Source organism: Pungitius pungitius, chromosome 4 (genome assembly GCF_949316345.1).
Source record: "Pungitius pungitius chromosome 4, fPunPun2.1, whole genome shotgun sequence".
Taxonomy (NCBI): Eukaryota; Metazoa; Chordata; class Actinopteri; order Perciformes; family Gasterosteidae; genus Pungitius; species Pungitius pungitius.
In genome coordinates, this window is record NC_084903.1 from 14,082,560 (window position 1) to 14,096,941 (window position 14,382).

At 42.9% G+C, this 14,382-nt stretch overlaps 2 protein-coding genes across 3 annotated transcripts; both read left to right on the forward strand.

Moving 5' to 3' along the window:
* The first annotated feature begins 175 nt into the window (after positions 1 to 175).
* Positions 176 to 6,037, forward strand: tradd (tnfrsf1a-associated via death domain). Its single transcript, XM_037490832.2, has 5 exons — positions 176 to 274; positions 3,007 to 3,163; positions 3,272 to 3,552; positions 3,983 to 4,130; positions 5,266 to 6,037. The coding sequence occupies exons 2-5, from the start codon at positions 3,010 to 3,012 to the stop codon at positions 5,562 to 5,564; spliced, it is 882 nt and encodes a 293-aa protein (XP_037346729.2). The 5' UTR covers positions 176 to 274; positions 3,007 to 3,009; the 3' UTR covers positions 5,565 to 6,037.
* A 1,239-nt stretch (positions 6,038 to 7,276) lies between these two features.
* Positions 7,277 to 14,233, forward strand: gnao1b (guanine nucleotide binding protein (G protein), alpha activating activity polypeptide O, b). Of its 2 annotated transcripts, XM_037453020.2 has the most exons (9): positions 7,277 to 7,448; positions 7,593 to 7,939; positions 8,065 to 8,107; positions 10,762 to 10,903; positions 11,121 to 11,281; positions 11,369 to 11,497; positions 11,586 to 11,715; positions 12,333 to 12,486; positions 12,582 to 14,233. In XM_037453020.2, exons 2-9 carry the CDS (start codon positions 7,822 to 7,824, stop codon positions 12,767 to 12,769), a joined length of 1,065 nt encoding a protein of 354 aa, XP_037308917.1. In that variant the 5' UTR covers positions 7,277 to 7,448; positions 7,593 to 7,821; the 3' UTR covers positions 12,770 to 14,233. The 2 variants fall into 2 exon arrangements, with proteins under 2 accessions (XP_037308917.1, XP_037308909.1); XM_037453012.2 differs by having other exon boundaries at positions 7,277 to 7,939.
* Positions 14,234 to 14,382: the final 149 nt, after the last annotated feature.

Below are 14,382 nucleotides of genomic sequence, written 5' to 3' on the forward strand. Positions count from 1 at the left end.
CCCACCCATTGAGGTTCATTTCATAGTCATAACAAATAATAACATGTTCATGCTAAAGATTAAAAAAAATACGTTTTGGCCTACATTCTATTTCTCCCTCACTTCCTTTCCGTCACGATTTTCTGCCCACAGGCTGCGTGTCGACTTCCACCAATCGGAGCGGTCTTTGATGCACTCTCAGCCAATGGGAGGCCGGGAGGTTATGACGGTGTCAGTGGGTGTGACCCCGCAGGAGGAAGCGTCAAGCCACCGAACAATATAACAAAGTTTCAAGGTAAGTAAGTACACACTTTAACAACAACTTACTGTACAGTCAATACAAAGAATGAATCCTTAGAAAGTCCGTCTGCTTGATCCAGTGTTTTAGCTGAAGAGTAAAAACACGTTCAGCTGTTTGTTTGTCGCACTGCGGCCGAAGCTTTACGTCAGTTGTGTCCAGTTTACGCTGTGAGCGTACGAACGATTTATCCACACGATCCATGTCCGACCTGCTTTTACGGCTTATGTTAAAAATACAGCCTATGCGATTCAAACTCCCAATGATCCTCACTCCAATCGAGCTGCAATTTACCAGGAAAGTTCTTGATAAAGGATTTCAAAGAGCTAACTTCCCGCGAGTTACTTCAACCAAAAATCACGTGCACCGCGAAGAATAGCAACAACTTTCTTTAAGTAAAGGCCATTAAAGGCATTTATCGCCTTGGAATTGCACTCAAATCTGGGTGTTGATTTACTATACAGACATCTCTACGAATACGGTCAAATGTTTTATATCAGTAATTTAGTTTCTATACTTTCTATATCACAGAAATGTTATACACGATATAAGGGAAATTAGTTTAAAGATCTATCCTCATTCAAAGGAGCGTTTCACGTGTTGTTTTTGAGTTTCTAAGCACACGCCCACAAACACAATACTCACTGTTATTGTTCAAAGTACATGTACACGAGTCCAACTTATCTGTGAGTTACTTTTTCTCTGTGTTACTTTTCCTCTTTTTTTCCTGTTAATCAATTCCTTGACTAATTATTTCAGCACACTAACATTTCCCTGAGATGTAATAATCATTGTTGCTTCTTCCCTTATCAGTAGATTTACAGTAAATCAAACCTGCCTGGTTAATCACATTGCAACGCTTTAAAGAAACCACTCTGTATGTGTTTATCCTTTTGAGTCTGGTTTACTGAAAGCTCAGAAACATTTGAACCTTTCTTCAAGCCCCGACACGGCCACGGTACACCTACACAGGTGTTTTGACGTATTCCCACTGATTAAACCTCTTCTCCCTCACTCTCATGTCGCAACGAGGTACAAACACACCTACTCCTCTTTCTTACAGTACTGTAATTTCCTGAATAATTCCCAGAACAGCTTAAAACCGGTTCCCCTGTTTAGGACTTGCAAGTGTTCACTCAAGCAAACAAGTCAAAACATTCCTATGATTTAAGAGTTGTTTTGGTGTCATTTACTATTGTGCATTTTCAATATAACACCGTTTTCATTAAATGTCGGGGTTTTTTTTGTAATTTGTCAGAGCTGAAAGTCTGATATCAGTCTATATGCGTCTAGTAGTTGATATATCAGTTCAGTTATTTGGTCAATTCGTCAGTTGTCACAAATGGAATCACCAATTACATATTTATGATATATTATCAGTAATTCATCATCAAAACATCCAGAATGGTAAATTGATTGTTTTGTGGTTTCGGACTGGTTGCTGCACCAATCAGGCCAAGTGCTAACATTGGTATATCTGTGAAGTTGTAAAGGGCATTTCTCCAGTGACTAAATTATTCATCAACGATCATCAACAGATCTTCTGGGTCGTCAGGGTTACATCCAGAGCTATGAGCGCCGAAGACAACAACACAAAACACCAGCATCGACTCCCATTATCACATGAAGCTAAAATTATTGACCCTGCGGTGTGAATCCAATATATCTCACCTAAATGTCAGCCAAGCTGTCAAGGGAATACTAGAGGTGGCCTTTTACCAGCAAAAGCTAAATGATATATTTTAAGCTCCTCATGATCACTTAATCCTCACAGAGCTGTTGAAACAAATCTCACGTACACTTCCAGAGTACCGGTAGATAGGATAACAAAAAATTACACACTCGCTAAATTGTGGAGTTTCTTGTAAAGCCAGTAGCCAAGGATACTGTGTATTAGAGTACTCTGGGGACATGCATATAATCCAGCTCAGAGGATGCTCTTTCCATGCACAGCGCTCTGCATCCCGTGCACGGAGACAGCACTAAGAGTGAGCTAACGGGCGAGTTAGGGGCTCGACTGGGGGAGGGGAGGACTTAGTTTAAGCATGTTTTTATGTAATGAGGCTTTCAAAAGGATGTTGGAGTAGAAAAGGTTGGAGAGAAGTGATTCCGAGACGCCAAAGGACCACGAGGACAGACGTTAAACTCTAGGAGGTAGCATGTTTCTGGCGGTCACAGGCAGATTTATTTAGAGAAATCAAATGATTTATCCTTCTGATCGGAAATTGTTTCATCCGCCTCAGTTGAAAGGAAACGTAAGCCTCGCATTTAGAAGCTGAACCTGTAACATGTGGTATGCCCCATAGAAACCACTCTCCCAGATTCCTTCAAAGCTACACTCAAATTACAACTGCATTTAAATGACATATTGAAATCAACTACTTTCTTCAACTATAATTAAATTAAGTCAATTAATGATGTCAGAGCAGGATTTCTGTTTTGCTGGTAAACCCCTCAGCGTCTTTACTTATCTTAACCTGCTTGAAGTTCAGGGCCCTTTTTCTTTCTTCTAATTTACAAATGTTTTAATTCAGTTAACAACACATATGTTAGTCAGAGCTGTGGACACATGGAAGATGTAAAAATCTTTAGTCCCAGTCAGTGTTTTTATGTGGCATGTTATGAAGAGGAGATGAATTCAAAATAACCACACACACACACTCTTTGGCTTGAACTAATTATTCTAAACTTTTATTAACAAACTTGTGATGTCTTTATTTTGTGCTCAGACGATGGCCGACAAGACTGTGGATGGTGGGCCGTGGACCGGATGTGCCGTCATGTTCCTGCGCTCCCTCTGTCCTGGTGTGAACCTGCTCTCTCTCTTCAAAGACAGAGAACAGGGAAAGTTCATCGTTTTTAAAGTCATCAAGCTGACACTCACAGGTGAGTTGGGCTCGGCACGCCTCGTATACCAATCGAGTTAAAAGATGCTGTGGCCATAGGTCAGTATTTTTTTTCACCTTCATGAATCGGTATTGTCTCCGCGGTCAGATTCTGCCGGAGGTCTGGGCGGTCACGAGATACTTAAGGTCCATGACGCCGACCCGTTTCTGGGGGTGGAGATGAAGTTCGAGGACATGTTGGCATGTCGGCAGTTCCTGGAGAGCTACAGCTCAGGGGCGGTACGTCAGTCCCTCTCTCAACACGCCGGCCGACTTCTTACTCTTCCCCAGGAGTTCACTGTGGAAACTCAGCTCAAGGCCAGCACACACATCCTGGACCTCTATCTGGACCAGCTGGAGCTCTGCTTGCAGCACATCCACCTGTCACAGGTATCCACGACTTTTCTCTCATCCTTTGCTTCAGCATTTTGAGATCGAGCTCCAGTGTTTTGAAATGTCAAGGTGTTTAATTGCTAATCTTTATTCATTCAGCCTGACATTGTGTTGAATCACATACAACACCTTATATATATATATATATATATATACCCTATATATTATTTAATGTCTGTATGAAGTCATCAAAGATTTTGTCCCTCAAGCGTTACTATCTGCTCACGGCATAACAATTCAAAACTTTTAACAATCAAAAGCAGGTTTTATATGGTCAGGTTTCATGATGCGTCATCATTTGTGGTCTCAATAATTACCATAGTTTCATCATCTTTCTCTTAACATTACAAGTGAGAGAAAGAGGGTGAGTTCACCTAAATGTCATTCTTTTTATTCAGCCTACCTGAACTTTATAATTTTGTGTCAGCCCGAGCGCCTGCGCGATGAGGAGATTGAACATCTGGAGGAGCAGCTGCAGACTCAGGTCCGCGGCCCTGTCCCTCAGCCTGCCCCCCCCACACAGGAAGAGTGTCCCGTCCCCAGCAACTGCTTCAAGTTTCAGAATAAAGTGTTTGGTGAGTCAAGACAACCATTTCTACTTTTACGTATTTTGTAGAGTCCTTCCAATAGCTGGTGCCAGACTTTTGGCATGTGAGGTTACACTATAGATTAGAAAAAGCATTGTTTAGTCTTTAGTGGGCGATACGAGAGGCGGACACTTTTGTGGTCCATGTGGTTATCACAGCACTGACAGCCTTCAGGGCTGTTTCTCATCTGACTCTCTAATTTAACCTTTTCGATGGTCAGTCCATGGGAAGAGATCAGTGCCAGCGCATTGTGTATTTGGATCGCTTTGAATCCGTTGACCTCATATTGAACTGTTAAATTAACATTTACTGATGAGGTATTGGAATGTCTTGAAAGTTAATTTGATTTCTGTTTTTTTGTTAAGTAAAGATTGAATTTCAGTTCATGTAAATGTAGCTTCAGCCTCTTCAGACGCACAACTGTGTCTGGGCATTGGGGACTTCTGTTCCCTGAGTGCCTCGACAGCCAAAGCTGACCTGGTTTCTAGTTAGAACTGAATAATGAAAACGGATTTTCTGGTGTGTAAATTAAAAAAAATGTATGTATTCATACTATACCTTTAGGTGTCTTTCATTTTTGTAGCTTCAAGCTACAAAAACTGTCAAGCTCCCTCTGTGTTTTAGGCATAATGATGAAATGAAAGTCCTCTTCAGACAGACGCTGAAACAATGCAGAGCTGCTCTTATTCTCTTGGGATTTGTAAATTGATTTTGGTGCTTTTGATGGAGCATCATTGATAATTACCGAATTGTTCAGCCCACACATATTTACAATCATGAAGATGCACAAGCCAATATTTTTGTGTCGACAATGGCTTTTGGTTGATGTCAAAGCTGTTGTGTAAAAACTCAAGAGATGAATCTTCATCTCCTCTCGCCTTTAAGGAGCATGTTTCAGTTCATTTTGGTTTTTTGACCTGCAGTAATTTATTTATTTTTGCTCTGGATCAAACATTTATAAACTAGCTGGTGAACACGATCATTTAGCAACTAAAGAGTCGGATGTTTCTCTAATGAATTGTAAAGAACCAAATTAGAGGTTAAAGACTGGGCTTAAATCGTCAGATACCAAGCAGAACACCTAATGCAACCTCTCTTCTTCCTTAACCCTTTGTCCCAACAGAGGACCGAATGCTGAGCGCGGGAGACGTTCAGAGCTTTTCTAACGGAGTGGGCCGACATTGGAAGCACGTGGGCAGGGCCCTGGGTAAGAGCTGCCGGGCTCTGAAGGGCCTGGCCATAGACAACCTGGCCTACGAGTACGAGAGAGAAGGGCTGTACGAGCAAGCCTACCAGCTGCTCAGTCGCTTCATCCAGGCAGAGGGGAGGGCGGCCAAGCTGAGCCGACTGGTCAAAGCGCTGGAGGACTGCAAACTCACCAGCCTGGCGGAAAGTATTCTGGAGATTCAGCCACGAGAGTGACTGGTCGTTCTCTGGTTCAGTTTTTAAAAACTGAGGGGTGACGGATCCTCTCCGCATGAGGATGGTTGACATTGTCCTTCCTGCTTATAATATACAGTACGTTTGTTATTGATTGATCGTCTGTCAGTCAAAGTCATTCCCGTGTGTGTGTGTGTGTGTGTGTGTGTGTGTGTGGCGTGCATGTTGTGTGAACACATTAGAGCTGTGTAAATCAATTGATCATGATTTGTTTTTCAATTATTAGTGATATTGTTTCATTTAGAGGAAATGATCTGACCTTTTAAAGGACATGCTGTCATGAGTTTAATGCACTGCTTGAACTTATTCGTGCTTGGTGTCATTTTACAGAGGAAACCTTAGGTTTAAGGTTATTCTTTCTTTTCTAAAAAATGGGTGCATACAAATTAAATTGTTGTATGAAAAAAGTCATGTCTATGTTCAATACATTAGTGTAATTAAATCTGAAAACGTAATTTTGTCAAAATTCCCTCAGGTATAATTTATTGTTAATCCTCCCGCTCTACCACTCACTCTCTCACTCTCTCTCTCTCTCTCTCTCTCTCTCTCTCTCTCTCTCTCTCTCTCTCTCTCTCTCTCTCTCTCTCTCTCTCTCACACACACACATGCACTTGCTCATCTGATTAAACTGTGCTGATTACTGGTGCTGCTAAATGTGTGTATGGGCCCGCATGTGTCACGTTGTGGGAGCCTGAGGGGTCAGAGTTGGAGGGTGTAGCTGAGGTGCGTGTGTATTTTCAGAGGATTTTATCTCTGCCAGGCTGATGGACCGAGTCTCCTCATGTAGAGCTCCTGTGCTGGTTTCCATTCAGAGTCCATTGAAAAAGCCCAACCCCCCTTTTTGTACTCCACTTGACCATCCATCCAGATGTGATGTGTGGATTAGAACCCTTTTATCACACACACTTTGTTATTGCTACATAGAGCCACAACCCCCAACGTAAATATACACAGTTTAATGTGTATGCGTTTCATGATAAACAAACTTAACCTGGTATAACCAGGAAACTGATGTTACGTCTACAGTTGGGGATTCATTAAAATGTTGAGATCTTCTACACAAACATGGCACACGCTGGGGGTTTAAATCCGATGCTGAGATTATAATTTCATTTTGTGGCGAGCCCGTCATTTCTCAGGTGTGTTGGGTTTTCCTCGGCACATTTGGAATGCATTGTCTTTCACTCAGGCTGTAACTATAAATCTCTTTATAGTGACATGCACCAGATAAAATTTCATACTCTTCTCTTCTGCAGAGATGGAGAGCGATTTTTGAGGTGTCTTATTTTTAACATTTTTGACCCTCAAGTTTTAAGCCTTGGTAGCCCATTTATTTAATCTTTCTATTCTTTCTATGCTACACTACACAATACAAATGTGCATTTAGTTATAGTTGTTTCTTTACAGATCCAGTTATTATACAATGCTTATATAATAAGGAAACATTTTCAATGAAGGACCTTTACTTGAAATAGGGTATCTGTACCGCTGCATCTACTTTTACATAATAACAGGATCAAAAGGTCTTCTTGCACAGTCTTTTTTACTTTATTTAAGACTACTACTACTAAAAACAACAAATTAACCGACTATTTGTGTGGGCTAATTAATAGGTCAATCTAGTCTCCTTGGTTGCCATCGCGCATGCGTGTGAGGCCTGCTTGTGTCGTTTTAACATCCCCGCGATTCCCTGTAGAATAGGAGAATATTAGAGTTTGATTCAGACAACGGGACGATTTCCAGTAATGTGCCAAGAGACAAGAGTGCAACATTTGCCATTTAAACGGCCCTCCCTTTTGAATAATCTTTCATGGGACGTGATTAAAGCCCCGGCTGCTCTGACGTAAGCGAGATTTTCCGCGTTAGGTGAGTATCGCGCAGCCAGCTCTGCTTCACTCCACGGCCTCATCACCACCACCACCAGCACCGCCCTGTAGAGAGAGAGAGAGAGAGATAGAGAGAGACAGCCCCCCTCCCTCTCCCCACCTAACAACAACCCCAACCCCGCAGGCTCGAGCACAACGACCCCACCCCCCCAAATCCCTGCGAGAGAGGAGAAGGAGCGAGAGAGGCGCACACGGAGTCACGGAGAAAAGATCGTTTCGGGATCAATCCGGGCCTAATGCTGTAGCGGACAGCGCGCGAGGAGAGCTCGAGCGAGGGACAGCGCACTGATTGCGAGTCGGTGAGGGACAGGGCGGACGGGAGAGACGACGGGATCGCTCATTCGCCTGGAAACATGGGATGTACACTGAGCGCCGAGGAGCGCGCCGCTCTGGACCGGAGCAAGGCCATCGAGAAGAACCTGAAAGAGGACGGGGTGGTCGCCGCCAAGGACGTCAAGCTGCTCCTGCTCGGTAAGAGGAGAAACCTCCGCGTGCGCAGCGCGGCGCGGCCGCGGATGCACTGCGTGGGGCGGGTGGTGCTCTCCGTGGTACTGATTTCAGAGCCGGGGTCTCACTCTGCGCTCCGTTCTTTACAGGCGGCGGGGAGTCCGGTAAAAGCACCATCGTCAAACAGATGAAGTAAGTGTGTCCCTTTTTTTCTTTTTCTTTTTTTTTCTCTCTCTCTCGCTTCTATTAACCCTCTACGACTCCGCCAGAGTGAAAAGGCCCCAGATTGCGCCCTTCCCGTATCTGTGCTCAGGCAGATTGAGCCGCCATGTTTCGAGAGGCCGTAGCACCGGAGGAGGGCCAGTGAGGCCGCCCGGCGCGTCCCAGGGGCGCTGTTCACCGCCCGGGTGCTGAAATGTAGTTATCGAGGGTTTTTACTTGACTACGGGGAGTGTGCCACCGGAGATATGTGGGTGTTGTTCCCTCCGTGTGTGCGCGCGCGTGCGTGTTATGCTGTGTGTGTGTGTGTGTGAGAATTACATTGAGGTCACTACAGCTCCATTAGTGAATACCTCTGCTTTTAATCTTAATGGCTTTAAGTGCCCGATATCGCCGGGAGTACTTTGCCTATAAAGCGGATTTACGCAGAAATATGGCTTCTAAAAACGGCATCTGAACCTTCCCCTGTCTAAGCTAAAATCATTTTTGATGTTTTAAATCACTGTTGTTTTTTCTCTCATAACCCTCTTAGGCAAGTTTCTAGATTTTTCTAAGCAGGAAAGGGCACGCTCCAGGGTTTGTCTTGTGGAACAGTGTTTGTGGTGTAGCAGGGTTTCTCGCAGCGCATCCCGGCCTGCAATACACCGACTGCGCCCTCCTTCCCTCCCTCCTCCCCCCCTTCAAGTACTGCTCCATCCTCTTCCCTTCACCTCATTACCCTCCCTGTACGTTCGGCCATAAATCACTGATGTGCCCTTACCACGGGGACACGGGCCAGGTACTATTAAAAAAATATATATTTTCAGTATTTGTTTTTAGTCTCAGCAAGCAGCAGATGGACAGGTGTTGGCCGCCCACACAGTGTGGGTCATAAAGTTTAGGTGTTGGAGGGTAGGTTTAACACTTTACGCTGTAATATGTTTACTCATCATCATCACTGGCTGTTGAAAGTTGGTATAAAGGTCTAGAGTTTCACATGGTCCATGTGATCCAAACCTGGATGTGTGCTGGAGGAATTGGTTTCATTGAGAGTGAAACTACTCCTGAAGTTCCCTAGAGAGAGAGAGAACCAGAAGCAACTTCATTGAGGGAGATGCACTGTAGAAATGTCATTGCTGTCTATTTTTAGACTTCTTTGGAGACTGTGATTGATCAGTTCATCACTTGCGTGTGCTGCATGTAGAGCTGTAACAATGAGTCCATTAAATTAAAAATGACCTGGAGGTTGATAACCTCTTAATTGTTTTAGTTATATTAAAAGTAAAAGTAGCTAAAATGACTTGTTTTGACATTATTAAATGTGACTTATCTTTTTGTTACATCTATGAAATTTTCCATATTTCAGATTTGGTCTGCTGGTTGGACAGACATTTGAAGATGACATTTTCAAATTCTATTTTTGCAAAATTGTAATTTGCATTTTTAACTATCTGAATAAAAAAGCTTTGAAGTCGAGAAATCAATCAAATCAGATCAACCAATGAAGTATAAGTAACTTGGTTACTGTAATTTTAACATCTTTGGCTTTTGAGGCCCTTATGAATCTTTCATACACTAAACTCACAAAATGTTGAAAAAGAATCCCACAAATCATCATAAATCATAAATAATCATTTGTTGTATGTGTTTATAAAATAATTCTAAACATTCATACGTTTCTGCGACCTAAATGTGAGGACTATATTCTTTACTTTCATCTGGAATTATAGTAATTGAATACTAACCTGCATGTGCGTACATTATATTTTCTTTTATTTTTATTGATATTTTTGATATTTCCTTGCATTGGTAATATTGACAATACATAATAGTTGCTGGTCGTAGACATAAAGTATCAAATGGCATTTGCTGTGGGAAACTCCTGAGCTCAGCTTCTTTACCCTGAAGGCTAATGTTTTATATCATAAAACTGTTCATTTTTAGGATGTAACTGGAGCTGGCCAGTTGGCACAGCTCTAAAACATATTTTTCCACCATGAGAGTGGATAGAGTGAGTTCAGGTGAAAAACATCATCCCTTATTTATTTCCGCTCCTCAAACATCAATCACAGATCACAAAAAGAGGTGAGAAGAAGCTGCTGAAGTTTCAACGTGTCAGGAAGTGATGGCAAATACATGTCATAGATTCAGTGTGCATGAGATCAGGGTGAGAAGGGTGCGCTGATGTATCATTTAATGATGACCAGACTATGCGCAGTTTAACTGTGCCACACTAAATGTAACAGCATAGATCTGTGTGGTGGGATTGATTTGTGCTCTGACTGATTCCACTCCATTGACCATCATAAATTATACATGGCTTAAATATGAATGTCCAAATACAGATCGCAGACTGAGAATGTGATCAATTCCCATCCCATTATACATTGACACACACAAGAAAAGCGAGGGGGGGGGATACGTGTTGTGTTTAATGCCAACAATCTCCTGACGCACACACACACACACACACACACACACACACACACACACACACACACAGCAAGAAAGAAACAACTCTGCCTGAATATGTGGACATGACATTGTAAAAAACCTAATTATCTCGGTCTGTAGGAGCATATGGATATGTGTGACTTATTCTCTCAAGTCTATACTTGTCTTGTGCTAATATCTGTTTGCGCCTGCAGGATTATTCATGAAGATGGCTTTTCTGGGGATGATGTGAAGCAGTACAAGCCTGTGGTCTACAGCAACACCATCCAGAGCTTGGCGGCCATCCTTCGAGCCATGGACTCACTGGGCATCGAGTTTGGAGACAAGGATAGAAAAGTTAGTCGCGCCCACCAGCTAAAACGCCAACCTACAGACCGCTGAGAAACTGATATTTTATCTAAATGTAATATTTAATGGTTGAAATGGGATATTTATCTATATGGGTTGAGCCATGTAGTGGATTTCACTCACTGGAACTCATGACCACAGCAACATTATTTCACAGATACAAGTTTGTTCCTCTTACCCTGATCTCATAAAACCATTTGTCCAGGCCGATGCTAAGCTGGTGTGCGATGTGGTCAGTCGTATGGAGGACACAGAGCCGTACTCCGCAGAGCTTCTCACTGCTATGAAGCGCGTATGGACCGATGCTGGGACTCAGGAGTGCTTCAGCCGCGCCCGTGAATACCAACTCAACGACTCTGCCCAATAGTGAGTGCAGCCAAAGGGATCCGGGGACCCCGTAGGAGCCAAAGAGCCCTCTAACCCACATTCCGGTCGATCTTTGTCTCTCATCAGCTACCTGGACAGTCTAGACCGGATCGGGGCGCCAGACTACCAGCCCACGGAGCAGGATATCCTGAGAACCCGAGTGAAGACCACTGGTATCGTCGAAACCCACTTCACCTTCAAAAACCTCCATTTCAGGTGGAGTACATGTTGTTGGCGTTTTGTGTCAGATTAGGTTCAGGGATTACAGCCCGACATCTGAACTACCGTCTCGTGCGTTTTCCAGGCTGTTTGACGTTGGGGGTCAGAGGTCAGAGAGGAAGAAGTGGATCCACTGCTTTGAAGATGTGACTGCCATTATTTTCTGCGTTGCTATGAGCGGGTACGACCAGGTGCTCCATGAAGATGAAACAACTGTAAGTGTGACTCAGTTAATTAAGTCTGAATCCCTCTGGTGCATAATTCACTCTGGGGCTTTGACTGATGTTAACGACGCCCCAGTTTTCTGAGTGGTTTAGAGACTCATGACGGCAAAATCACCAATGTCATTCCGTACGGGGGCCGACGATATATTTACATGCTCATTGTGTCTCTCTCACAGTTACAGAGCAGACGTTCTTATTTATATGTCCCATTTCTATCTAAGAGGGCTTCACAATCAGTACAATAAACTCTATCCTTAGACTCTTGATTTGAATAAATACAAATGGCAATGCTGAAACCGGTGGATGACAGACAGTGAAACTAGCACAAACAAATAAACATTAAAATAATTTATTTAGTTGTTTACTTGCTTTCTGTGGTCAGCCAGCAAACATTAAAAAAGGAGAAGTACACATGAACATTTAAATGTTTATTTGTACATTTGTCCTTTTTTGATAATTGACAGAAAAACGTATTAGTAGATCACACTTTAAACTTAAGACAGTTACTTAGGTGAGTATTAGTGACACATTAAACAATCGTTTGGTAAAGCAAAGATAAATGGTTGGTTACTGGCATACATTCAGTCATTTTACTTCACCTCCTGCAGAACCGCATGCATGAGTCACTCATGCTCTTTGACTCCATCTGTAACAACAAGTTCTTCATCGACACCTCAATCATCCTCTTCCTCAACAAGAAGGATCTGTTTGCTGAAAAGATCAAGAAGTCACCGCTGACGATCTGTTTTCCAGAATACACAGGTGAGTTCCACCTTCAGACGGAAATTCCTCACGAGCGAAACGATACATTTTGGTCCTTCATGTTGTCTGCTCTTCTCTCCGTGTTTTTTCTCCAGGTGCTAATACTTACGACGATGCTACTGCATATATTCAGGTTCAGTTTGAAAGTAAGAACCGCTCTCCCAATAAGGAGATCTACTGTCACCTGACCTGTGCCACAGACACAGGAAACATCCAGGTAGTGTTTGATGCCGTCACCGACATCATTATTGCAAACAACCTTAGAGGGTGTGGCTTATACTGAGGCCTGGCCAAGCACAGAGGTTGTTATGGAGAGTATGAGGTGTTAATAATGATAATTTTGATGATACTTAAACACATTAATATGTAATACTACACGTCCAAAAGGACCCAAAGAGCTGCCGTCTTGACACCACACTGGATTATTGCCATGATTTGTTCCCTTCCCCCCATTTGGATTTCAGTATACAACCCCAGTTTTGTCCTATAAAAAAAAAAGAAGTGATTTTGAGCTGAATGTTTCATGTTTTGTTGATGACTGTGTCAACAACTGGAGAGGCCAGAAGAGGCAGCACCAAGGTTGAATTCAGCTGAACCCTCGTTTTGCAAAACTCAATAATGGAGAGCAGAGGAGAGTGCAATGTCAATTTTTAACCACGGCGTGGACTACTGTCCCATTCTTTGTGTGATGTTTTAATGTGCACGTCTCAAGGCATTCATATCTATACTGAAAATAGCCTGCTGTGCTGCGTTTGAAGAGCCGCTGTGTGTGAAGGTGGAGATGATGAGGATATCGGGGAGGTGCTGCGCTCGTGGCTGAGGGTCATGGTCGGGAAGGAGGCTATTTAAACATTCAGAAGGGACAAAGCTTCCCTCTCCTTCAGACCCACACATGACCGGGTAGCCTGCAGGTCTTTTTTTCTTTTACTTTAAAACATAATGACAGGATTCTTCTGTTCAGCGTGGCTGCCCATTTCCATTGGCGTCTTGTAGCGTGAGGAAATGCCTAGCTGCTAATGATAGCTAAAAAAAATAAAATAAAAGTCATATTGGTGCCAATCTGAGGGCAGATTAGGAAAATAAATCATAATTCATGTTCATACTATAAAGTAATATTATTTAAATATCAGATTATCATCGAATGGTTTTTTTATTTAAGCCTCATGCCTCCTTCTACCTCCTGAAATCCCGTGCCACATATTTATTTCCTGACATGAAAACCTGGGTACACAGACACCGGTCTACGGCTCAGAGGGTAGGAAGCAGCCCTCCAATGACATCTTGTTCTCCGTGTGGTGCTTTACCCTTCGATGTGAATCTGTGTAGAAGTAGAAGACTGCACGAGAACAATATCATTTGAGGCACCCTCTGGGGAGTTTTGGGATTTCCCCAACCCTCTTCTTCCCTTATCAGTAAACAGGGAACCATCAACCCCCCCCCCCCCATTTCTCTTTTCACAGAGAAAAAGTACAGCTCTCCATTTTCACCAGTGCACCCAGAAATTCTCCTTTCTCTCTATACTCTTATCTATCACATATCAGTCCCTATATCCTATCTCCATTTTCACCTTAAAAGCACCGTACTGTATATATATTATGATTATACCAGATTTTTTTTTTTACTGTGAATGTTTTTGTGCTGCACCCCATCCTATTTGGTAGTTTATTGGTTGCTCTCATGTGGAATGTTTGTGCTGAGCCAATCGAATGTTGTGTTTACATTAAAAACCACACTTTTCCTAACTATTCCTGCTATTTGTGGTCTGAGTCTGATTAAACCGACGCAGGGAAGAGAGTTGACAATGAACACGCGCGCGGCGGCCCACTCAGGCAGAGACACACACCGACCAGCTTTAATCTTTGCATAAAAACAGGTTATACCAGGAAATTAGGCTGA

Excerpts from the sequence above, each read along its gene's own strand:
- tradd (XM_037490832.2), top strand. The coding sequence starts at position 3,010 with ATGGCCGACAAGACTGTGGATGGTGGGCCGTGGACCGGATGTGCCGTC. Across the intron at positions 3,164-3,271 it reads CATCAAGCTGACACTCACAG|ATTCTGCCGGAGGTCTGGGC; the intron begins GTGAGTTGGGCT and ends CTCCGCGGTCAG. Across the intron at positions 3,553-3,982 it reads AGCACATCCACCTGTCACAG|CCCGAGCGCCTGCGCGATGA; the intron begins GTATCCACGACT and ends ATTTTGTGTCAG.
- gnao1b (XM_037453012.2), top strand. The coding sequence starts at position 7,822 with ATGGGATGTACACTGAGCGCCGAGGAGCGCGCCGCTCTGGACCGGAGC. Across the intron at positions 8,108-10,761 it reads ACCATCGTCAAACAGATGAA|GATTATTCATGAAGATGGCT; the intron begins GTAAGTGTGTCC and ends TTGCGCCTGCAG. Across the intron at positions 11,282-11,368 it reads CTCAACGACTCTGCCCAATA|CTACCTGGACAGTCTAGACC; the intron begins GTGAGTGCAGCC and ends GTCTCTCATCAG.